This window comes from Astyanax mexicanus, chromosome 9 (assembly GCF_023375975.1).
Source record: "Astyanax mexicanus isolate ESR-SI-001 chromosome 9, AstMex3_surface, whole genome shotgun sequence".
NCBI lineage: Eukaryota > Metazoa > Chordata > Actinopteri > Characiformes > Acestrorhamphidae > Astyanax > Astyanax mexicanus.
This window is the reverse complement of record NC_064416.1, coordinates 41773555-41798597: the sequence shown is the minus strand read 5'-3', so window position 1 is coordinate 41798597 and position 25043 is coordinate 41773555. Positions and strand designations below refer to the sequence as shown.

General features: G+C 39.2%; 1 protein-coding gene across 5 annotated transcripts in view; it reads right to left on the bottom strand.

Annotated features, from left to right (window-relative positions):
• Window positions 1–25043, bottom strand: part of myo5aa (myosin VAa) — a 171449-nt gene that overhangs the window by 118396 nt on the left and 28010 nt on the right. For all 5 annotated transcript variants that reach the window (XM_049483501.1, XM_049483503.1, XM_049483502.1 and 2 more), the window contains exons 2-4: window positions 4298–4408; window positions 2949–3120; window positions 1108–1252 (exon numbers count right to left, since the gene is read on the bottom strand). In XM_049483501.1, the coding sequence (XP_049339458.1) occupies window positions 1108–1252; window positions 2949–3120; window positions 4298–4408 (428 nt within the window). The remainder of the gene's footprint in view (window positions 1–1107; window positions 1253–2948; window positions 3121–4297; window positions 4409–25043) is intronic.

Sequence of the window (25043 nt, the reverse complement as noted above, 5' to 3'; positions counted from 1 at the left end):
CGCTAATCCCTTAAGTTTTCTACGGAGCCATCTGTATTTTCCTCCACACTTTATTTTCCTCTAAACTGTAGAAACAGCGTCGCTGTTCTAAAGATTTCTCTTATAAACACACACAGTGCGCACACACAGCTGATGGCACGTTTTTTCTTTTTAAGGTAGGTCAAAATATGCAGCTACACTGGTAGCACATTACAATATTCTCATTTAAAAACCAACAAACTACCCTGAGATATTATAATACATATAAAAATCCTCTATAATATGCTTTGCTTAATACTAATATCATCTCTGTAAATACATTACACCTGTCAGCAATAACATTATAATCACCTTCTTGTTTCCACTTTGCTTGTAGACGATTTTAAAATTACATTAATTCTAATTAATAGATTCTTGTATTAGGAATTTATTACTTGACTTTATTACTGTTTTTTTTGTTTTTAAGTAAATAGAAAGTGTCAAAGAGTCTATTAAATAGCAGGATTTATTATAGGTCATTACAGATAATTTACTTTAAAAGTACCAGGTAGCCAAGCAACAAGGGAAAAAAAGCTTGTAAAGAAGAAAATGATGCATCAAGATTTATTTATAATCATTTTATTATGGTATCTCTGATCTTTAAATCTTAATCTAATTGTATGGTGCTTAAAAGATTCCTACCCCTAGTATTAGAGATAAAAGGACAGTAGATTTCTATACAAAATATCTGGAAAATAGTAATTTAATTATTGCACATAAACTTGTCTTATGTCTTATTTATAAAATATAGCATATGGGCCCTTTAAAGGAGCCTGCAATGTGAAAAAGATCAGAGCAAACACAGCCTAGATGAGTGTCAATATGCTGACCACTGAGAGAGCGTGTGTGTGTGTGTGTGTGTGTGTGTTTTCCCTCAAGAATTTACAGCAGAGTGAGGAAGGGACGAAGAAAGAGACACACACAGACACAGAAGTGAGAGACTAAAAAGACGTTCCTGGCTGGTCTATTTTTAACTTAGCTGCAGTAAGATGACCTACAAACTTTACCTTCAAACACACACACACAATTAGTATATGCAAAACCTTCAACCATTGGCCTACACTGAAAGTCTCAAGTTCACACACACACCTGGCCATCTGTTTGTAGGCCTCTTCTGCCACAGCGAATATATGGGGGTCCATGTCCCCCATGTTCTGGCCGCTGTAGGCATTGATGATGTCCGTGCCATAGATGGGCAGCGTCTCATACGGGTTAATGGCCACCAACACAATACCTGCATTAAAAAAGCAGTAGAAAGAAGACACGCTGAATAAATACAGCACCATACTTACAACAAGCTTGTTCAACCACAATGCTAACACTGCTAATGAGAAATGCTAACATTAAAGGTCTCATTCCATCGTTTTTTAAAATAATTTTGAAATGTCTATTTGTGGTCTCTAACATGAAATAGCGCCATGTGTGCCGATTTTCTGAAAAAAAAAAAAAAAAAAAAAAAAAAAAAAAAAAAAAGAAGTGTTCAGGTGTTTCTATTTAGCCCTGCTTTATAGATCACTGAATTAGTGGTCTCTGAAGAAAGACAGGATTTGGGCGAGAACCTACCTGCCTTCAGCCCACAGTAAATTTCACAGCTCTAAAACTCAAAGAACAAAATGTTTTCAGAGATACAGCCTTGATGTCAGACTCTCAGTGCCCCTCCCCCCATACTTAATGCTATTATTTAGAAGCCAGTTTAAAAGTAAAGGGTCCTGTTTTTTTTTTTATATTACAGTTCATTATCAGATAAGATTTTAAAAAATTTATCTCTCGAGGGAGGTTCACATAGTAAATGAAACTTAAATAGATAAAAAAACAAAGAGTAAAAAATAATATGCTAGGGCAAAATAAAATGAAATACAATGCAGATATAAAACAAAGGCAAGAATCACAGATCGTTCAGTGTTTCCCAGACTGATGACCAGATTTTACTACTTTGTGTCTGTTGTGGATATTAAAAGTGAGTTTCTCCAATGGAAAAAGGTTTCACAACTGTGTCATCCACATATTAAATAAGGGAACATTTGGGGATATACACAGCAGTAAAATGCATTTTTTGGCTAGATATGATAATAATAAATAAAAAAAAAGCTTAATTTCAACAAATAAGCTTAATTGTCATTTAAAACCATATTAGAGCTGTAGTTCAGAAGATACAAATTAAAGAAGCCCCTTTTTAAGCAACTTATAGGTAAGCCATCAAATCGGCTAGATTTTGGGCGTGACAGTGTGTTTCTGCTATCGTAACGACTGGAAAAGTACACTTTGCGCATGGGTTTGATGATTTCTGTTCTATTTTGAGGTGAAAATACTGTAAATGTGCAAAATGATCACATTTACTTATTAACAGCCACACTAGTAGCCAATCTGGCATAAACTGGTACTGAGCTAACAGCATAAGCTGGTCTTTGATGGTCAAAGTGGTTAAGAAGCTTGTCATCCAGAAAAAACAAAAACAATGATGATACTCATAATAAAGATTAGCCTGTAATGTTCCAGGCACATTCTGAAAACATGTAATATAATAATAACTTGCATCACAATGTTATTAAAACACTTCTCACATAATGCTCCCTACTAGACGCATACTAACATTTTGGGTTTTTTTTTAAGTAACACTTCCAAAAAAAAATCAAACTTGACAGAAGCAATGTTACCAGAATGTTTAAAAAAACATAAAATAAAAACCATCTAAGAACATCCAGAAAATTTGAGAAAGAACATTTGTTGGTTGGGTTGGCTGATCAGTTCTTGATCAGAATAGTACACGTCATATTTGGTCAGACTAATAATCGAGCAGCAGGGTCATGGCAGTCAACCAGCTTAATTATTTTCATAATGTATTATTATTATTATTATTATAAATGGTTAATGTACTGTAGGGTGGTGCGTGTGTGTGTTAATGTGTAGTAGGTGTGTGTGTGTGTGTTTACCGCAGTAGGTGTAGATGAGCTTGGAGTCGATGAAGCGCACTTTAAGGTTGTGCAGCACGGCCGGTTCATGCAAGTAACTCAGAGCCGTCAGGTCATTTTCTCCCACCAGGATATCCGGGTTCCTCAGGTGAGGAAGGTTCTTTGTCTTTGGGTCCAGCTTGTGTTCCAGATCCTTATAAACGAACATGTGATATAATATTACAATAAATACTACACTTTCTTTCAGATTTATTTTAGGTGCTTTAAAAGAAAATGTCTACATTTTCCTGTGACAAACATTGCTTCAAAAAAGACTATAAATAATTATTATTTTTACAGTTTTTAATGCTTGTTCCTGTTAATAATAATTTAGTGTGGAGGTAAACTTGCTGAACTATATTTGTGAGTAAACCTGGTCACTTAATGCCAGTTGTATTTGAATTGTACTCTAATTCGAAGTTGTACTCTAAAGTTGTTTTTGTTTTAATGTTGTTTTAATATCTAAGAAATACTTTTTTTTTTTAGATATTTAGTTATTTTTTATTTTGGTGCACTATTATTATTTTTTATGAAATAAGAATTTTGGTAAGTTACTGTTTACAAAAAAATGTATTGATTTATTGATTCTTTGTTTGTCCAGAATGTATTACCTTTTTTTTATTGACACTAAAATAAAACATTTACTTGTATTTTGTTGCAGTACTGTATTCTTTAAATTCATTCAGTGGTTCAAGAATTCAGTGGCTTGTCATATTGACAAAAATATCTACCTACCAGCAACTATAATTAAATAATTAAGTTAGCTTGGCCAATAGATGGAAAATAGGCTCAATAATACAGATCTAAATAAACTTTATTAAGCTTATTATAGAAACTCATAATAAATTGACTAAGAAAACATAACAACCTGTACTTAAAACAGGGGAGAATCCTAAGATCTGTGGTTTAGGGATGTTAAGCAAACATACGCCCTCCCTTAAAGACCTTTTTTAATACTTTTATCAGACTTTATTTCCACAGCTAAATTCTCCATTATATCCATTATCTGTTTTTTTTACCTTATTCTTAATTAACATTATTATTATTAATATTATATACAAATATTTTTTTTATTTATTATTAACTTACTAAAAAAGAGTTCTGTTTCATTTTCTGAGTGTCAGTAGTGTGAGAAAGTAGTGTACCACTTGTGCAATAGAAAAATACTGTATATTTTTAGCTTATTAGCGAAACACTTCCATTAAAAACAACAAAATAAAAACTTTTTGCTTTCACTTTTAGGGGCGGTGGGACTCGTTTTAAGGGTGCTTAATCCCTCTATAGCTTTCTTTATCAGAATGCTTGTGCTGTGTAGTGCTTCACACTCTTACCGTGCCATCCTCCAGCTGTAGGTGCAGCAGAGCATCTCCCTGTTTATAATCCTTCGTCAGCTCAGCTGACCTCCAAACCTCCTCCGGGTCGGGAATCCACACTCGAGCATACTGCAACACACAAACACAAGCATACAGTTACATAGTTATTTCCAAAATGTTTAAAACACATTAATAAGAGTTTTCTCTTATTTTTACAGTAATTATGTATGAAAATCTGACAAACAGCATTTTTTTTTTACAACAGAAAATATTGTGAACAATATGTTCGTGAATATTGTCCACAATATTCCCAAATTTGCAACCAGAGTCTTGACAGTAGAGACCAGAGGCAGATGTAGGGATTGAAGAAATAGTACTCATTAGGGGTGTGATTTAATGAGATTAAATGTGACGATATTTCTCGTCAGGCCTAAACCTGTCTCGCGCGAGAAAAAAAAAAAACAGTTTCATGTGGACTTTTTAAGAGGGATCTGGCAACCCAGTAGCAGCGAGTGTGAGAGCAGCTCTCAGCAGAAGAGGAAAATTCGGGCATTTGTATAGAACAGAGGTCACTAATGAGCGGACCGCGGTCTGGGTCCGGACCCAAACGTTGTCCAATGCGGACCCAAACCGATAAACTACTGAGAAGGATTTAATTTTGCGGCGCAGTAAACTCACAGACCAATCACGTGTGGGGTAAGATCACCAAACGCTCTCTTCAGACAATCAGATCTGTGCAGACGCGGTAAGGAAAAAAATAAATAAACACGCGGGATCGAACCGGTGTTGTCAGATAGGAGATAGGGAGCCCGAGAACGGGTGGAAAAACGAGAACGGACGGAAACTAGTCACGCCGAGCGCGACAGAGAGACAGGGGACAAATGTAAACAAAATCTGTCCAGAGACGCATTTCTTCTTCTTCTTCTATATTTTTACATCATTCAGTTCAAACAACCTTACAGGATATAGCATAATTAAATACCCCTGATATAGAAGATGCTACTTTTAAGTTGTATATCTGGCTGCATTTTGGCTCCAGTGGAAACAATAAGCGGTAACAGAGTGACCAACAAGACTCAAACCATATATAAATACTGTAAGTAAATCCTACACGTGACTGTTTCATAGGCAGTTGTACTAATCCCTTAGCTCTGTACTGTATTTAAAAAATGTTCTGTCTCTGTTTGCACTTCAAGCATAGTCTTAATATGATTGGTTGTGGTTATGCATAGTTAATTTACAAGAGATTTAGGAGAAAAAACACAAACCATAGGCTTAATATGACTGGTTGTGGTTTGCACTTATTGTTTGCACTATAAAGACCAAGAAAAGTTGTATTTTTATTTTTTTATTCTTTTTTCTATTCCTTATAGAATCAATGTGTGAGAGAAACCAGTCTGTTAAGTTTGCGGTATATGATTTTGTCCAAAAGAAAATTGCTGCTCGTCTGCAGTTCGTGTGGACAAACTAGAAGGCTATTGGAACAACGTTTTGTAAAGAGATGCAACCAAAACAGCATTATGTTTTAAGAAAGAAAAACACTGCATTCCAGCATTGAAACATGGTGGTGGTAGTATCATGGTTTAGGCCTGTTTTACTGCATGTGGGCCAGGAAGGTTTGTCTTCATTGATGGAACAATGAAATGTGAATTAAATCAGATATTTCTAAAGAAAAAAGTTCAGGACATCAGTCTAAACCAACAGCTAATTTCACTGGCTTACTCAGATACTTTTTAATACATACAATCAGATCTCTAGATCGGATTTCTTGTCTCTTAATGTGTTTGAGTAAAGAAAAAATACTTTAAAAAATGAAGATGTCAAAGTATGTTTGAACTTTGAAAGTATCCTCAAGCACAGTCGCAAAGACCATCAATATGTTATGATGAAACTGGCTCTCATCAGGACCGCCCAAGGAAAGAGTTCATCAGAGTTACCAGCCTCAGACACAAGAAGCAGAGTATTTTAGTTTGCTTAACACTTTTAAGTTACTACATGATTCCTTATGTGTTCCTTCATAGTCTCTATGAACTCAGTATTATAATATAAGAAAATATAAGAAAATTATTAATTGATAAGGTGTATCCAAGGTGTGTGTTTGACTGGTCCTGTATATAATAAAAGCTTTCTTAAAGCAGTACAGAAATCACGCACCAGCAGTGTTTTAATGATTCATATGGAGGCCCCTGTGGGCCACTTAACTTTCTAACTGATATTTAACTGCAGTTTTGTGCGAAACGTAAATGCAGTTCCTCACAAATCTCTCTCTCACAAACAGCAGGGAGTCAGGAAGTGCTATTAAAATGTAGTTAGCATCATGGATGGTATTAGTCACAGCAGAAGAAAAGACAGAGGGCTAATTTCAGCTCTGAACAGTCATTAAGCAACAGTGAGACACCAATACCCTTCACGCTTCTGTTTCACTGCAGAAAAGTGACAGAGGAGACGGATGACAACACAGCAAACCTCTCGTGAGATGCAGAAGGGAACTAGGGGGCGAGGGGTAAGGGAGGGTTTGGGACGGAGCCCTGCATTAGCTCAGCAGGGAATGTTCGCTCACACACTGCTCAGTCAGCTGACAGACGGCCATGAGAAAAACAGAGCTAAACAACACTCAGATCACATGGAGCAGGAATCCAACAGAGAGAGAGACAGACAGAAAAAGAGAGAGACCTTATTAGAAGTTAGGGCTGGGTATTGGTTTTGATACCGATACAATACTTTGAATTTAAGTGACCCTTTTTTACTAGTTAAACCAAAAACACAATGTACTTATTTAACAGCCGACATGAGTAATCTCTTTCTCATACTGTCACCATGAGAGGGTACCATCTTTTGTTAATGTTGTTAAAGACAGAGTGAGCGAGGGACAGAGATACGGCGCAAGTGAGTGAGAGAAAGCGCGAGTGAGCAAAAGACAGCATGAGTTAGGGAGAAACAACTCAAGTAAGCGAGATATAGCGCGAGTGAGCGAGAGACAGCATTAGTGAGCAAAAGACAGCGTGAGTTAGGGAGAGACAACTCAAGTAACGAGATATAGCGCGAGTGAGCGAGAGACAGCATGAGTGAGCAAAAGACAGCATGAGTTAGGGAGAGTGAGCAATAGAGAGTGAGATACAGCGTGAGTGAACAATAGAGAGTGGGATACAGCGCGAGTGAACAATAGAGAGTGGGATACAGCGGCAGTGAGCAATAGAGATTGAGATACAGCGCGAGTGAGCAATAGAGAATGAGATACAGCGCGAGTGAGCAATACAGTGTGATACAGCGCGAGTGAACAATAGAGAGTGAGATACAGCGTGAGTGAACAATAGAGAGTGAGATACAGCGCGAGTGAGCAATAGAGAATGAGATACAGCGCAAGTGAGCAATAGAGAGTGGGATACAGCACGAGTGAACAATAGAGAGTGAGATACAGCGTGAGTGAACAATAGAGAGTGAGATACAGCGCGAGTGAGCAATAGAGAGTGGGATACAGCGCGAGTGAACAACAGAGAGTGAGATACAGCGCGAGTGAGCAATAGAGTGAGATACAGCGCGAGTGAACAACAGAGAGTGAGATACAGCGCGAGTGAGCAATAGAGTGAGATACAGCGCGAGTGAGCAATAGAGAGTGAGATACAGCGCAAGTGAACAATAGAGAGTGGGATACAGCGCGAGTGAGCAATAGAGAGTGAGATACAGCGCGAGTGAACAATAGAGAGTGGGATACAGCGCGAGTGAACAATAGAGAGTGAGATACAGCGCGAGTGAACAATAGAGAGTGGGATACAGCGCGAGTGAGCAATAGAGATTGAGATACAGCGCGAGTGAGCAATAGAGAGTGGGATACAGCGCGAGTGAGCAATAGAGAATGAGATACAGCGCGAGTGAGCAATAGAGAGTGGGATACAGCGCGAGTGAGCAATAGAGAGTGGGATACAGCGCGAGTGAGCAATAGAGAGTGAGATACAGCGCAAGTGAGCAATAGAGAATGAGATACAGCGCGAGTGAACAATAGAGAGTGAGATACAGCGCAAGTGAGCAATAGAGAATGAGATACAGCGCGAGTGAGCAATAGAGAATGAGATACAGCGCGAGTGAGCAATAGAGAGTGAGATACAGTGCGAGTGAACAATAGAGAGTGAGATACAGCGCGAGTGAGCAATAGAGAGTGGGATACAGCGCGAGCGAGCAATAGAGAGTGAGATACAGTGCGAGTGAACAATAGAGAGTGAGATACAGCGCGAGTGAGCAATAGAGAGTGGGATACAGCGCGAGCGAGCAATAGAGAGTGAGATACAGCGCGAGTGAACAATAGAGAGTGAGATACAGCGCAAGTGAGCAATAGAGAGTGAGATACAGTGCGAGTGAACAATAGAGAGTGAGATACAGCGCGAGTGAGCAATAGAGAGTGGGATACAGCGCGAGCGAGCAATAGAGAGTGAGATACAGCGCGAGTGAACAATAGAGAGTGAGATACAGCGCGAGTGAGCAATAGAGAGTGAGATACAGTGCGAGTGAGCAATAAAGAGTGAGATACAGCATGACTGAGCATGAGACAACGCAAGTGAGTAAGAGACAGCATGAGTGAGAGATACAGCTGTGATAGGAGAACACAGAAGAAATCAAGGAATTGAGGAATAAAAGCATAATCCAGATATGAACACAAAATACACAATCAGCTACGCAAAAACTGTGAATTACTTCGCTTTGTCTATACTCACTACAAATCCCCAAATGTTTCAGTATTATGTGTACATATATACACTCTTCTCGAAGTATGCATATATATATATATATATATATATATATATATATATATATATATATATATACACAGGAATGACTAGGCAAAGCAATTACAGAAAAACAATTACAGTCGGAATTACAAAATTCAGGGCAAAAGTGGAAAACGCTAGGAGTAAACCGATTACAGGTATGAAAAAACACCCCATGATGTTATGATGCTATGATGTTATGATGCTACGATGCTATTATGTTATGATGCTACGATGCTATTATGTTATGATGCTATGATGCTATGATGCTACGATGCTATTATGTTATGATGTTATGATGTTATGATGTTATGATGTTATGATGTTATGATGTTATGATGTTATGATGCTACGATGCTACTATGTTACGATGTTACGATGTTACGATGTTACGATGCTACGATGCTACGATGCTACGATGTTACGATGCTATGATGCTATGATGCTACGATGCTATTATGTTATGATGTTATGATGTTATGATGTTATGATGTTATGATGCTACGATGCTACTATGTTACGATGTTACGATGTTACGATGTTACGATGTTACGATGCTACGATGCTACGATGTTATGATGTTATGATGCTATGATGCTATGATGCTATGATGTTATGATGTTATGATGCTACGATGCTATTATGTTATGATGTTATGATGCTACGATGCTATTATGTTATGATGTTATGATGTTATGATGTTATGATGTTATGATGTTATGATGCTATGATGCTATGATGTTATGATGTTATGATGCTATGATGCTATGATGTTATGATGTTATGATGCTATGATGCTATGATGCTATGATGCTATGATGTTATGATGCTATGATGCTATGATGTTATGATGTTATGATGCTATGATGCTATTATGTTATGATGCTATGATGTTATGATGTTATGATGTTATGATGCTACGATGCTATTATGTTATGATGTTATGATGCTACGATGCTATTATGTTATGATGTTATGATGTTATGATGTTATGATGCTATGATGTTATGATGTTATGATGTTATGATGCTATGATGCTATTATGTTATGATGTTATGATGCTATGATGCTATGATGTTATGATGTTATGATGTTATGATGCTATGATGCTATGATGTTATGATGTTATGATGTTATGATGCTACGATGCTACGATGCGACGATGCAATGATGTGATGATGCTATTATGTAATGAAGTTATGATGCGATGATGCTGTGATGTTATGTAGTCATTAAACACAGGGGTTCTGTTCTGCTGGGTCAGCAGGAGAATTAGCATGTGATCAGAACTGAGGAATGACCCTGGTTGTGTGAATGGGTGATCCACATGACAGCGAGAGAGAGAGAGAGAGAGAGAGAGAGAGAGTGTGTGTGTGTGTGTGTGTGTGATGCAGTAGTCTGAGGGTGTGTCTGAGCTGGTATTTGGCTGGAAGCTGTAACTGCATGTGCAGACAAGGCCAGTGAGCTCAGACTCACTTTTCTTATGCAACGGATTCATTTCAATGCTGTCAGGCAAAAACCTGGCATCTCCAAAATGGAACTGTTACAGAAGAAGGAAGAAAAACTTTAAATTATTGTATCTCAAGTAGTAGTATTTAATTTGATTATCAACCACATTTTTTTGCGATTAACTGCGATTAATCAAACTTGATCTTCTAAAGACTTTTTTTTCTTTAGAATTTTTTTGAGTGGATATTTAAAGAATGTAATAAATGTAAAATGCAGTTATATTTATACTGGTGCCGTTAATTAAAAGGGGAGATAAAGCCAACCTGGGGTGCCAAACATCTCAGCTTGCTTGTAAGGATTTCTAAATTAGATCTTAATTAGCTGAGTATAAAAGAGCGTTTTCACGCCTGTAGTTGTGAACGTTTCTAATGTCCGGATCAGTTGACGAGTTTGCTTTCTTGGAATGTTTCCTCCCTCTGTTTGGTTTGGTTTCACACAGGCATAAACATTCTGTGTTCCAGCGCATAAAATCTGTGCAGTGTGAAGCTGCTTTAACATAAAATCCTGAACGTTTGCTGCTGCTCTTTGCAACAGTTGTGAGCAGTGAACGCAGCACATTACTGCGCTCAGAGTGTAAACAGCATGGAGCAGCAGAGACAGCGTTTGTTTATAGCAATATGCTATCTGGCATATATATATTAGATTAAACTGTGCCTTATCAGCAGATTAGCTTAATTAAAGAGATTAATATTTGATAGCTGGGCCAGATCGAGACCAGATCACGTTCTCACCACAAGCAAACTGTGATGAGCACAATTTTATTAATTTATGCTGCTTTAATTGGGGTAACTGTCTGGGTTAGGGTTTGGGGTCCAAAGCCCAATTCTATCGTCTAGCCCTCGTCTGGAATTAGACAGACAATGTGACAATATGTTCATGTTTATTTGCTACAGAGAGTGGTATTTTATCAACAATACCTTTCTGTAGGGAATAGACGAGCTTTGTGTGCATTTGCACCTCTGTGTCAGCAGCAATAGGAGCACAATCAGCAATAGCTGCTCCGCTAATAGGTTAAAATAAATGTACTGTAGCAATGAAGCTTTAGCATGCACAGAAGTGTGTCTTTAGAGGGTGGGTGAACTGGTTTACACTTAGAAACTTATTATATTAAATTACGATATTTTTTTAACCTTGGCATAAGACTAAATAATCTATTAGAGATCTTCCGATGAGCAGAAATTCTGATCTGATGGACTGTATGTGTCTTTTCGTCTGCATGTGTAAGCCTGTTCATGTGTTTGTGCTGGACTTCTGTTCCACAGAGAAAATATGCTGACTCAGCCCCCGTTTATGAACTGAACTGGATTTGTATTCACATGCCAAAAGCAGCCAGCCTGCAATACAACAGGAATGCGTCTCAGAGATCCTGACCGCAGGCTGACAGGAATCAGAATATAACTGTAGTGAACACAGCTTTCAGCAATATGGCAATACGCTTCTTTCCAGTTCTTTACACCAGGTAATAAGTGACTGTTCTGTATCTGATGCTCTACACCCAAGGTTTCTGGAAGTAAGCCTAGCTGACCATGAGTCTGATTTCAAAACTAAATGTAAAATTTACTTTACTGGTCAGTGATGGTTTGGAGAATTTTTTTTAATATGGCCATTTATGTAACTGAGTTTGAGACCACTGATCTGGGTATCCTGAGTAGGGCTACAACTAGTGCTGGGTGGTATACTGGTTCATTCGGTATACTGTGCAGGGAACTAGCACCAGTATGCATTTCTCTCAGAGACTATAAAAAAGATGGACGCCGCGTCGCCGTTCCCATTCATTCAATGAAAATGAAGCCAAAATCTTCCTCCATGTTGCCGATCCTGAAACCCAAGTCTGCGCAGTAGAGACCAGAGGAGGGAGAAAGACTGTGGAGAGACAGCCTACTCATTTGAATAAACCCGCCCCTGAGGGCTGACTCCACAGAGCTATACACAGTCTATGGTCCCACCCATACAGTCATTGGTCCCACCCTGGCTGATGTAACCCAGCCCGGAGCTGAATAACGTTTTAAAAAACGAATTCTGTGGGGATATAAAAATTTAACAATATAAGCAGAGGTTACACTAGCTGCTGCATTTAAATAAAGGAGGTAGAATTACAGTATATTGGAAAGAAACGTAATTGAAAGTTGTCTGTTTTGCCATTGAAACCTATGGGGATGGGTGGAGTTACACAGCTTTCTGAAACCGAACAGCAGGGGGCGCCCGACCTGTGGTGGCTTCACTTTTATGAGACGATGCTCTGTCCAGCTATACACAATCTATGGTTTCTCTCATACTGCCATACCGCCAGAGGGTGCTGCGGAGCGCCATGCGGAACAGAACAGTCAGAGAAGCACACGCAGCCGTGTGAAGTTAAATGCTGGTCTAGTGCTGTCCTGCCTCAGAACACCTCCTGTTGCCGTTTCTACTGTATGAGGTTTTTTTCGAGTAAAATAGAGCAGTAACTAAAGTCCTTTTAAATATATTAATACTGTAGCTTGAAGGGTTAATGGAATGTATTTTTTGAATATTTTTTTTATATTAAACTTGAGTCTTACTTGTGCAATAAAGCTTTTGAGAAATATCTCTTTGATTAGATTAGATTAGATTAGATTAGATAGAACTTTATTAATCCCAGAGGGAAAGTCAGTTATTACAGCAGCACAGTTACAATAAGAGCAAAGAACAATAATTAAAAAGTATCACAGTAATGAATATATAAAATAGAATAGGTAAAATTAAAAAGAATTAAAAATATGAAATATAACACATTATAAAAGCTATAGATATATAATTTACATAATATGCGGAAGTTATTGACATAAATATTATGCAGTAATGGACTAGTGTAAATATGCACAGTGGCTGTGCTCTGTGATAACATTAATATTAACAGTATAAACATTAATGTACAAATATGTGCAAAATGTGCATAAATATAGTACAAAGCATTGTATAAAAAAGTAGGACAAAGTGACAGTGCAGAATATTCGAGATGTTATAATGTCCAGCTGGTGCAAATTGAGCAAGAACTAGTTAGTCCTTGTTATGTCGGTACAGTAAAGAGCTGTTGTACAGTGTAATGGCTGTCGGTATGAATGATCTCCTGTAGCGATCTTTGCTACAGCGGAGCTGAATAAGTCTATTGCTGAAGGTGCTCCGCTGTGTGACCAGTAGATCGTGAAGAGGATGTGCTGTGTTGTCCAGTATAGCAATAAGCTTTTTAAGTGACCTTCTTTCCACTACCACTTCAAATCCCTCCAGTGAGCAGCCCAGAACTGAGCTGGCCTTCCTGATCAGTTTGTTGAGCTTCCTGGTATTTCCTTGTCTGATGCTGCTTCCCCAACAGACTGCCGCAAAGAAAATAGCACCAGCAACAACGGACTGGTAGAAAATCTCCAACATCTTGCTGCACACATTGAAGGATCTGAGCCTTCTCAGAAAGTAGAGTCTGCTCATCCCCTTCCTGTACACAGCCTCCGTGTTGGCCTTCCAGTCCATTTTGTTATCCAGTAGAACACCCAGGTATTTGTAGGAATCCACCTGCTCAACATTCTGACCCATGATGGTAACAGGACTGGCTGTGGACCTCTTCCTCCTGAAGTCCACCACCATCTCCTTGGTTTTGGCCACATTGAGGATCAAGCGGTTCCTTGTACACCACTCAACAAAGCTGTTCACCAGGTCTCTGTATTCTCCTTCCTGTTCATCCTTTATGCACCCGACCACCACGGAGTCATCAGAGAATTTCTGAAGGTGGCAAAGGTCAGACCTGTACTGAAAATCAGTGGTGTACAGGGTGAAGAGGAAGGGGGAAAGCACAGTTCCTTGTGGAGCGCCGATGCTGCTGACCAGACGATCAGACTTGCAGGTTCCAATCCGCACATACTGTGGTCTTGCAGACAGATAGTCTAAGACCCAGGAGATCATGGACTTGTCCACCATCATCTTGACCAGCTTTTCCTTCAACATGATGGGTTGGATTGTGTTGAAGGCGCTTGAGAAGTCAAAAAAGGTGATTCTCACAGATGTGTTGGTCTGATCAAGATGATAGTGAGCCTTCTGCAGTAAGTATATCACAGCATCATCTACTCCAACCTGCTGCTGATAAGCAAACTGCAGGGGGTCCAGGAAAGGGCTGACCTGGGGTCTAAGATGTGTCAGAACAAGCCTTTCCAGGACCTTCATGACGTGTGATGTGAGAGCCACTGGTCTGTAGTCATTAAGAGAGGATGTCTGTGACTTCTTTGGAACAGGAACCAGGCATGATGTTTTCCACAACACTGGAACTTGCTCCACTTTAAGGCTCAGGTTGAAGAGTTGCTGAAGAATCTCACACAGCTGAGGGGCACAGACCTTTAGGACTTTAGGGACAATTCCATCAGGACCAGCAGCTTTGCCTGGCTTCAGCTTTTCCAGCTGCCTCTTCACCTGGTATGCAGTCACTTCTAAAGGTGTAGATGTATTGAATATTTATACTTTAAGTATTTTATGTCCAGCTGTTATTGTTTAATAAAAGTAACCCTATACTAATACAAACCTTAATTTAAAACATTAGCGTTTTATATTATATGTACTCCTAACAGTACAGTAACTCACAAACATATATTAAAGCCCAGTCATGCAAACCATCAGAATCCTGAAAAATATTATTACAATTATTACTGCTATGCTCTTCGTCCCTTTAGAATGTAAGGAACGAGTGATTAAAATGCTTTTTAAATAAATGCCCAGAAGATATCCAAATGTGGAAATTACTGATATTTTGTGAGTGAATATAATACACCACTTACAAATTATGATTTTCTTTCATTTTTCCAAATTGAAAACCTCTGGAATATAATCAAGAGGAAGATGGATGATCACAAGCCATCAAACCAAACTGAACTGCTTGAATTTTTGCACCAGGAGTAAAGCAGCATAAAGTTATCCAAAAGCAGTGTGTAAGACTGGTGGAGGAGAACATGATCCCAAGATGCATAAAAATTTAGATTAAAAACCAGGGTTATTCCACCAAATATTGATTTCTGAACCCTTAAAACTTTATGAATATGAAGTTTTTTTTTGTTTTTTGTTTTTTTTTTTTGCATTTTTTGAGATCAGAAACGCTGCATTTTTTTTGTTATTTCAGCCATTTGTCATTTTCTGCAAATAAAAGCTCTAAATGACAATATGTTTATTTGGAATTTGGTATACATATTGTCTGTAGTTTCTAAAATAAAACAACAATGTTCATTTTTTCATTTTTTTGTGTGTAATCTGTTGTGTTTGGGCACTTTTGGAGACAAAGAGCAAATTGAGTGTAAACTTGAGTGAGTGAGTGAGCCCATTACCCCTCACCAATTGCATTTTTTCAGCCTGACAATTTTTATACACTTTTTTTATATATATAAACACCATTGATGAATATACTGATTATTGTGAGTTTTAAAGATGTGATGGAGATGAAACATGTCTAAAATGTCTAATAACCATGCATTTTAATACCATGTTATGCTGTACATACAAAAAAAAAAGTTACCACTGCAACCCTAACACACATACACAGTAAATACCTTAGTTCATTTACAGCTTTACATAAAGTTTATCAGCATTAAGGATTCAATTTCATTATCAACTCAATCAGTAAACCTCCTTAAAATTGTACATATATCTATAGCTAACCTCCTGTAAGCCCCATTGGTTTAACTGTATGAAGTCAATGAGGCCGCCACAGGCTCTAATAGCATTTTGCTGCGTGATCAACAGGAAAGGTCACTGAAATCGTTTAATGCCACCGCGCTGGTTGCCAGAGCAACGTTGTGCCATCCAGTGTAGCCAAACAGTAGGTACAAATGAGACAAGATACACTATATGGCCAAAGGTTTGTGGACAGCTGCTTATGCAGTGTCTTCTGTAAGGGGGAAAAAAGTATAAGGTAAAAATGTGAAGTTGGTCAATGGTAATATTTGACTATTTGACTAGTACACATTAAGGACATGGCTTTCTAGGAATGTAACTAGTAAGAAGAGCTTTATAGATGTACAGACATAATATATTCCCCTCAGATTCCTTTTATTTATGTTAATAATTAAGGGTTATTCTACAGTTACAGTAGATACAGCAGTCAGGTTTTAGGACAACACTAGTTCTGTTTCTTGCACTAGTGTATAATAAAGTGAGGATAATCTGCCTTAAATTCCATTTGATTGGATCAAATTTAGGTCTTCTGGCCTGATCGCGTTTTGCAGGACCTTTTGCTCCTGTTATGTTGGTTCAGACCAAACTGAAAATGTTCCCCCCCCTCCCATAACCCCCCTCTATGTCTCTGTTTGTCTCTATTTTTATCTCACAATCTCTTTTTCTCTTTCTCTCTCTCCCTGTTTCTCTCTTCATCTCTCATTTTCTCTCGGACTGTCCATCTTCCTCACTCTGTCTGCCTCCCTATATTTCTCTTTTGGTCTGTCTGTCTGTCTGTCTGTCTGTCTGTCTCTCTCTCTCTCTCTCTCTCTCTCTCTGCTGTTTGTCTCTTTGTCTTTCTTTCTTTCTCTCTTGGTCTGTCTGTCTGCCTTGCTGCCTCAGTCTCTCTTTCTTTTTCTATCAGTCTTTCCATCTGTCTCTCTCTTTCTGTCTGCCTCTCTGTCTCTGTCGCTCTCTCTCTGTCTGCCCATCTGTCTCTCTTTTTCTGTTCTTACTCTCTCTGTCAATCTGTCTCTATGTCAGCCTGTCTGTCCGTCTCTCTCTCTCTCTCTCTCTCTGTTCTCTCCCTCTCTCACTCCCACTCTTTTTTTCTCTCAGTCTGTCCACCTGTCTGTCTGTCTGTCTGTCTCTCCCTCTCTGTTCTCTCCCTTTCTCACTCCCACTCTCTTTTTCTCTCAGTCTGACCATCTGTCTCTCTCTCTCCCTGTCTCTCTCTTCATCTCTTGTTTTCTCTCGGACTGTCCATCTGCCTCACTCTGTCCTTTCTTTCTCTTTTGGTCTGCCTGTCTGTCTGTCCGTCCCACTCTCTGTTCTTTGCCTATCTGTTTTTCTTTCTTTCTCTCTTGGTCTGTCTGTCTGCCTCGCTGCCTTAGTCTCTCTTTCTTTTTCTCTCAGTCTGTCCATTTGTCTTTCTCTTTCTGTTTGCCTCTCTCTCTTTCTCACTGTCTGCCCACTAGTCTCTCTCTGTTCTCACTCTCTGTCTGTCTCTGTCTGTCTGTATTTCTTTCTCTGTCAGCCTGTCTGTCTGTCTCTCTCTCTTTCTCTGTTCATCTTCTTTTCTCACACCCACTCTCTTTTTCTCTCAGTGTGCCTCACTGTCTCTCTCTTTGTTCTCTCCCTCTTTGTCTGTCTCTGTCTCTATTTCTTTCTCTCTCAGTCTGTCTGTCAGTCTTGCTGTCTCTCTGTTGTCTCTCTGTTGTCTCTCTGTTGTCTCTGCCACTCTTTCTTCTTTTCACAGTTTGTCTTTCTCTGCCTCTCTCTTTCTCTCTCGGTCTGTTCTTCAGTCAGTCTCTCTCTCTGTCTCTTTCTCTCTCTGTCTCTCTCTCCGTCTCTCTCTGTCTCTCTCTCTCTCTCTGTCTCTCTCTCTCCGTCTCTCTCTCTCTCTCTCTCTCTCTCTCTCTCTGTCTCTCTGTCTCTCTCTGTCTCTCTCTGTCTCTCTCTCTCTCTCTCCGTCTCTCTCTCCGTCTCTCTCTGTCTCTCTGGATTCAGGCTGGGATGAAAGAGCTGTTTTGTGAATCTGAGAGATGATGAAGCACAGAGGGGGAAAAAAAGAAAAAGGGGGGAAAGAAGGAAAGTGATTATGCTGCAGATGGGACGCAATAAGCCGTCTCCATGGCAGCGTCTCAGCGCTCGGATCCCTGTACGTAATTTTGGCAGCGAGTTCGGCTCGCTGTGATTACACCATGTGATGCTGTGAGGTGGCCGTGGTCAAGCTGACCCGCTTCCTGTCCACCCAGCTGTGATTACAGAGCTTAAATCAGCTCTATTGACTGCTTTACTGATTTAAATGCTTTGGGAATACTGTAATTACCAGGGCTATTATTACATACGAGCTTAACTGAAGGGAATTAACTAAACTGAGATACATAATATTAGAATATGAGACCTTTTTTATTGCCTGAGAACCTCTTAAGCGCCCTAAAAAAATCTTTAAAATTATATTTTACTCTTTTTTGATGTACCCGTAGCTTTGGAGCACCCCATTTCAAAATCAGTGAAATACAGCAGAAAAAACATGTTCAGAGCCATAAAATAATATATAAAATGCCCCACACAATGATTAAAAAAAATCATATTAGTCCAAGTCTAAGAAATTGCAGAGAAGCTGCGCAATTTATTTATTTATTAAACTCAATATCCAGCCACATATTTTGAAGGCTTTTTTGGCATTTTTTGTATATTTTTTGCTCTTCTAATAGGATGTACTGTATCGGCAGTTTCAGCATCATGGTGTAACGTTAAGCACAACACCAACAATATTATTGATAATGTTAAAATCATTATATTAAATAAGTAAAAAAAAATAATAACCTATATGCAAAAAGTTTTTTGTACTGGAATATACACCATATTATATACCATACATATATACCATATACCACTCGCATCAGATCGGAATCAGATCGTAACTGAAAAAAACTTGGATTGGCCCATATATGGTCAATATCAATTTCTTCAAAACTATTTATTACACAATATAGAAAATGACCATGTTCAATGTTATTTAAGTAATTAAAAAGCATGCTGTGATTTTCCTGTGATAAAATAAACTGATACTACAACTAAGTCAACAGTATAAGTGGGATTTGTTGAAATATGTGTGTGGTATATATTGCAACATGGGCTGAATATGGAACAGCATCAACCGAAATGTCTAGGTACTACTGATTATCAAACTTAAAGAAAAAATCTGTGCTTATTTTTAATAATTATAATTTCTATTATAATGCAAATAAATTATGTTGTGTGAGAATTATCATCACTTTTTATTTTTTTTTTTATCTAATTCAAAGTATCATAACAGTACCGGGAATTGTAAAACAATACCCAGACCTAGCAACTATTTCAGCATATTCAGAATATTCTATTGTATTTCACAATTCTCTTCAGCATATCAGGCCTCAGTACTGAAAACTGCTTATAAGAAACATTACAAGACCTGCCTGGTGTTTTGGACTTGATGGTCTGACTCAACTGTCTAGCTCTCACAGTTCGGTCCAGGTCTCAGATTATTTCGACTGTCCATTTTCCTTGCTTTAGCACATTTTAGCTTCTAGCACTATCTGTTACATTGCTAACGTCAATAACCCACACTCTCTAACCAGATAATCAAATGTTATCCAATTCACCAGTCAGTGGTTTTAATGTTATGGCTGATTTGTATACTGTAATGGACTGTAATCAGCTTCGGTATACTGTTAAATGATCAGCACACACACACACACACACACACATGAACACTGATCAGCCTTTTAGCATCAGTGTGAATTCTTAACATCATCCTCTCATTCTGCACATCCTGTGTGTGTGTGTGTGTGTGTGTGTGTGTGTGTGTGTGTGTGTATAACCTGTGTCCCTCGAGAGGACCTGTCCCAGAACTGGGTTCCTAGCAACAGAGAGGTGGGAACAAGAGAACTGAGGGTAAAAATAGAAGCTCATCACAAACTGCTTCGCACTTGGAAGCGTGCACGCATGCGCGCACACACACACACACACACACACACACACCGCTGTGAATACATCTGTTCTCCTTCCTTCTCCACCCCCTTTGCCTTGCTCTTCACACACACAGCTTTTTAATTCATCCACAGGCTGCCTTTTACAGAAGGCTATGATATGCAAATCAACCTCTCTAACCAACCACAGTGTGTTTTACTGAGAGCTGTGAGTAATTCTGACCAATCACATCACAGCACATTAAACTCCCAAGTAGATTTTTTTTTTTACCAGGAAACCAGAATTAGGCAGAGCATATTGGTTAGTGTAGGTGTGTGTAAACATGTGTGTCTTTCTTAAGCGGAATAGGTGATAAAACGCACACCTACACACACACACACACACACACACACACACACACACATCTCTGAAAATGTACAGTACCAGTCAAATGTCTGGACATACCTTCTCATTCTAAGTTGTTTCCCTACATTGTAAATGAACACTGAATTCATCCAGACTATGAAGGAAAATAATCCATAATACTCTGCGAAGAAGCATTTAGGTGCTCTAATCTGGGGAGCTGATAACTTGTGATTTCTGATGAACTTCTCCTCTGCAACAGAGGAAACTCTTGCTCTTTCTTTCCTGGAGCGGTCCTGATGAGAGCCAGTTCCATCATAATGTATTTGGTGGTCTTCTGCGCATCTGCACTTGACAATACTTTCAAAGTTCCTGATTTTTTTTTAAATAATGGTGAGACTATACAGAATGCCCAGCCTTATAACTTTTTTTCACCAACCGCACCAAAAACAAAAACCGAACCGTGAGGTTTACACCGAGGTGTGAACCGAACCGTGGGTTTTCTGTACCATTACACCCCTAAGTAATCTGGATTGGAACATTACTCATATAGAGCTATTCACTGTATACCTGTAACTCTACCTCTTCACTACCTTACAACTGATGCTCTCAAACACATTATTAGGAGACAAGGAATTCAAGAAAGCCTAATTTCCAGGTACTCTACTTCATTGAGAAAATCCAGCCAAGATGTGCAAAATTGTCATCTGAGCAGGAAGAGCAACCTGGAAGAATTAAAGTTATGTTAAGTATTAATCTACAATGCAGATTTTTTAAGAAGCAATTTCAAGAAGCATAGTTATTGTCTAGTGGTTCTGTTCCACTATACTGCTCACTCTAACTGTCTAAAATACTTTACTTTTAATTATACCACAGTTAGTTCCGACCCTGCAACGTGATTGGCTGAGAGGCGTTTTATAAGTGCCGTTATCAGTGGGTAATGCACTGTGATGAAAGCTCTTATTGTACTGTATTACTCCACCACATACAGGTAACCTAGCAACGATGCAGCACTTACAAACCAAATACAAACCAAATGTGATGTCATTATAAACCACTGGGGGGCGCTGGATCCAATAGAGGCACAGTGCAGAAATGCCAATGATGCGGTCCACACACAAATAAATCATTCGAAAATATGCATTATTACAAACATTATCAGCCACCAATATCAGGTTAAGAGTTGCTATTATTAAAAAAAAAAAAAAAGCTTAAGTGTATATATTTACCAGTTTTAAGCTGAATGTAAGGTGGACTTTAATTCTTTAAAAACATTTTCTTTCAAAGTCAAACGAGCACTGGACTTACAGTACACTTAGATTTCCACAATTTGGACTGAAATGGCTGAAAATAGAGGCAACCACGCTGACCTAGCAACAATGCAGCGCTTGCAGCACAGCGAAAGAGCAGCTATGGACCTATTTCAACTCACAGAGTTTTTATAAACAAACAAATCCTGTTTTCTCATCCTCTTTAACTCAAAATCTTAAAAAAAAACAGCGATAATGTAACTGTGGTATAATCGCAATAATACATTCAAGATGCGTGCTATAACGCGTAATATTCGCACTGCTGTGCCAATATTAGACATTATAGCACGAACCTTGAGTGTAATATTGCTTATTTATAATATCAAATGTTAATAAACTGAAAATGAAAACAATATCTTAGAATAATAATCAATAACAATAACTTATGTACAAATGTTTGCAAACATTAGCTAGCATTAGCTTCTATGTAAGGCATTTGGCAAAGTGTAATGTGCATTTCTTTATTACATTAGCATGTTTTACTGTAGTTTAGTGACACTGACACTGAAACTTCCATGGCTAGCAGCGTGCTGGCAGCGTCCGCAGCGTCTGGCCTTAAACGCTAAGCTGTTGAGGGAAGGCGACATGTCCTGGATCCCCCCTGTGGATCAGATACAGACACTCTGAAGGGCAAGGAGTCAGTGTAGGCTATCCAAGGACCAGGGCTTAGAGTAAAGATCTCACCAGGGAATTAGCCCAGGTTTAGTTTAGGCTAATCCCAGCGTAGTGAACTACACCTCTGATCTGCTTCAAGCTGCTGTAGACTGCCAAACCCCTCACTAACACACACACACACACACACACAGTCTGCCAGTCACGTAGTGACCTAATCTCACTCTCCTTATCCCGATCCTTTCTCCGTGTCCGATTCAGAATTCATGTGACAGACTCATTCATTAGCATCGCGAGAAAACCAGGGACTGATCTCACCATCATGTGCATTCCACTGTGAATGCCTTCAGTTATTTGGGTACAGAAAGTTCTTTACGTAGGAAATGACATAACAAGCCCTCATCTTATAAAATCAAGAATGAAAGGTCGACTCGCGGAGCAAAAGCTTTACCAGTAAAAACAAGATTAGCTACAACACTGGAAGGCAATCTGCTACTGTGTGTCTTTAGACAAATTAGCTTTCTACAAGTGGCTTGCAAAATTATTCATACCACTTAATTTTTTTTTTACATTTTGTCACCTTACACACAAACTTAAATGTATTTTAGTGAGATTTTAAGATCAGAGAGTGTAAAAAAGATGGACGCCGTGTCGCCGTTCCCATTCATTCAATGAAAATGAAGCCAAAATCTTCTGCCATGTTGGTGATCCTGATACCCGAGTCTGCGCAGTAGAGACCAGAGGAGGGAGAAAGACTGTGGAGAGACAGTCTACTCATTTGAATAAACCCGCCCCTGAGGGCTGCCTCCATAGAGCCCACACAGTCTATGGTCCCACCCATACATTCATGGGTCCCACCCAGGCTAGCTGTAACCCAGCCCTTTTACAATAACCACACTTTTTTAAAAAACGAATTCTGTGGGGATATAAAAATTGTACAATATAAGCAGAGGTTACACTAGCTGCGGCATTTAAATAATGGAGGTAGAATTACAGTATATTGGATAAAAAAACGTGATTGAAAGTTGTCTGTTTTGGCATTGAAACCTATGGGGATGGGTGGGGTTACACAGCTTTCTGCAACTGAACAGCAGGGGGCGCCTGACCTGTGGTGGATTCACTTTTGAGAGACAATGCTCTGTCTAGCTATATACAGTCTTTGGTAAAGACCAACAAAAGTAGATAATAATTGTGAAGTGGAGCGAAAACAATACATAGTTTTCTAAACTGTGATCAAATAAAAATCGGAAAAGTGTGACATGAAAAAGTATTTAACCCCTATATCAACATTTAGTAGAGCCACCATTCGCTGCAATTACAGCTGTAAGTAATTTGGGTTATGGTGCGCCCAGTGGTCCAGAGGTCTAATGCACTGCCAGTAAGAGCGGGAGGGTCTCAGGCTTGAATTCCATTCATGTAGCTTAGCCATCAGCTGCCAGCGCTCAGAGGGAGCAAAACTGGCGTGACTCCCTCCGGGTGGGTAGATGGCGCTCTCTCACCATCATGCTTAAATGTGGCGCTGGGCGGCACGAGGCGTCTGTGAGCGGATGAATCGGAACCTGGCCGCTGTGCTTTCCTCCGAGCACGCTAGCTGCTCAGGCAATGATTCATCAGCAGCAGCTCGAAAAAAGGGGTGATGACTTCACGTGTCGAAGGAGGCGTGTGCTCGACCGCATCCTCCTTGTGTCGCAGGTGCCACTGGTGAAGGGGATGCACAAAGGGGTGGGACAATCAGATAACCAAATTGGGAGAAATTGGGAAAAAAACTGAAATAAATTTATATATATACATATACATCAAGAGACTTTTTGCCCATTCTTCTTTGCAAAGTAGCTCAAGCTCAGCCAGGTTGGACGGAGAGCATCTGTAAACATCAACAGTTTTCATGTCTTGCCACAGAAGCTCAATAGAATTCAGGTCTTTAGGACTTTGACTGGGTCATTCTAACACATTAATATATTCTTTAATTTAAACCATTCCACTGTAGCTCTGGCTTTATGTTTAGGGTCATTGTCTTACTGGAAGGTAAATCACCTTCCCAGTCTCAAGTCTATTACAACAGGTTTTCTCTCAGGAATGCCCTGCATTTATCTCCATCCATCTTTCTATTAACTCTAAAGCAGCTTCTCTGTCCCTGCTGAAGAAGAAAAGCATCTCTACAGCATTATGCTGCCACCACCATGCTTCACAGTAGGGTTGGTGTGTTCAGGGTGATGAGCAGTGTTACTTTCTCGACACACATAGCACTTAGGCCAAAAAGTTAATCTTTTCAGCGTCAAAAACACTACAAACGGTACATTTTATGTCTTTCTTCCAACAGTGGCTGTTTGACCAGTGGTAGGATGGTCCCCCCTTTTATGTTTGTCTTGGTACCCCCAAGGTTTCTTCCTCCTTCAGCTCTGAGGGAGTTTTTTTTTTTTATTTCTTCTGCGCTCACTGGGGGGGTTCTGAGCTATATGTTCAGTGTTTTCTCTGATTCTTTGTTTTGTAAAGCTTCTTTGGGATAGCATCAGTTGTGAAAGTGCTATATAAATACATTTGATTTGATTTATGCCACTCTTCAACATTTGTGGAGTGATTCTCCCTCCTGAGCTGTGGATTTCTGCAGCTCCTCCA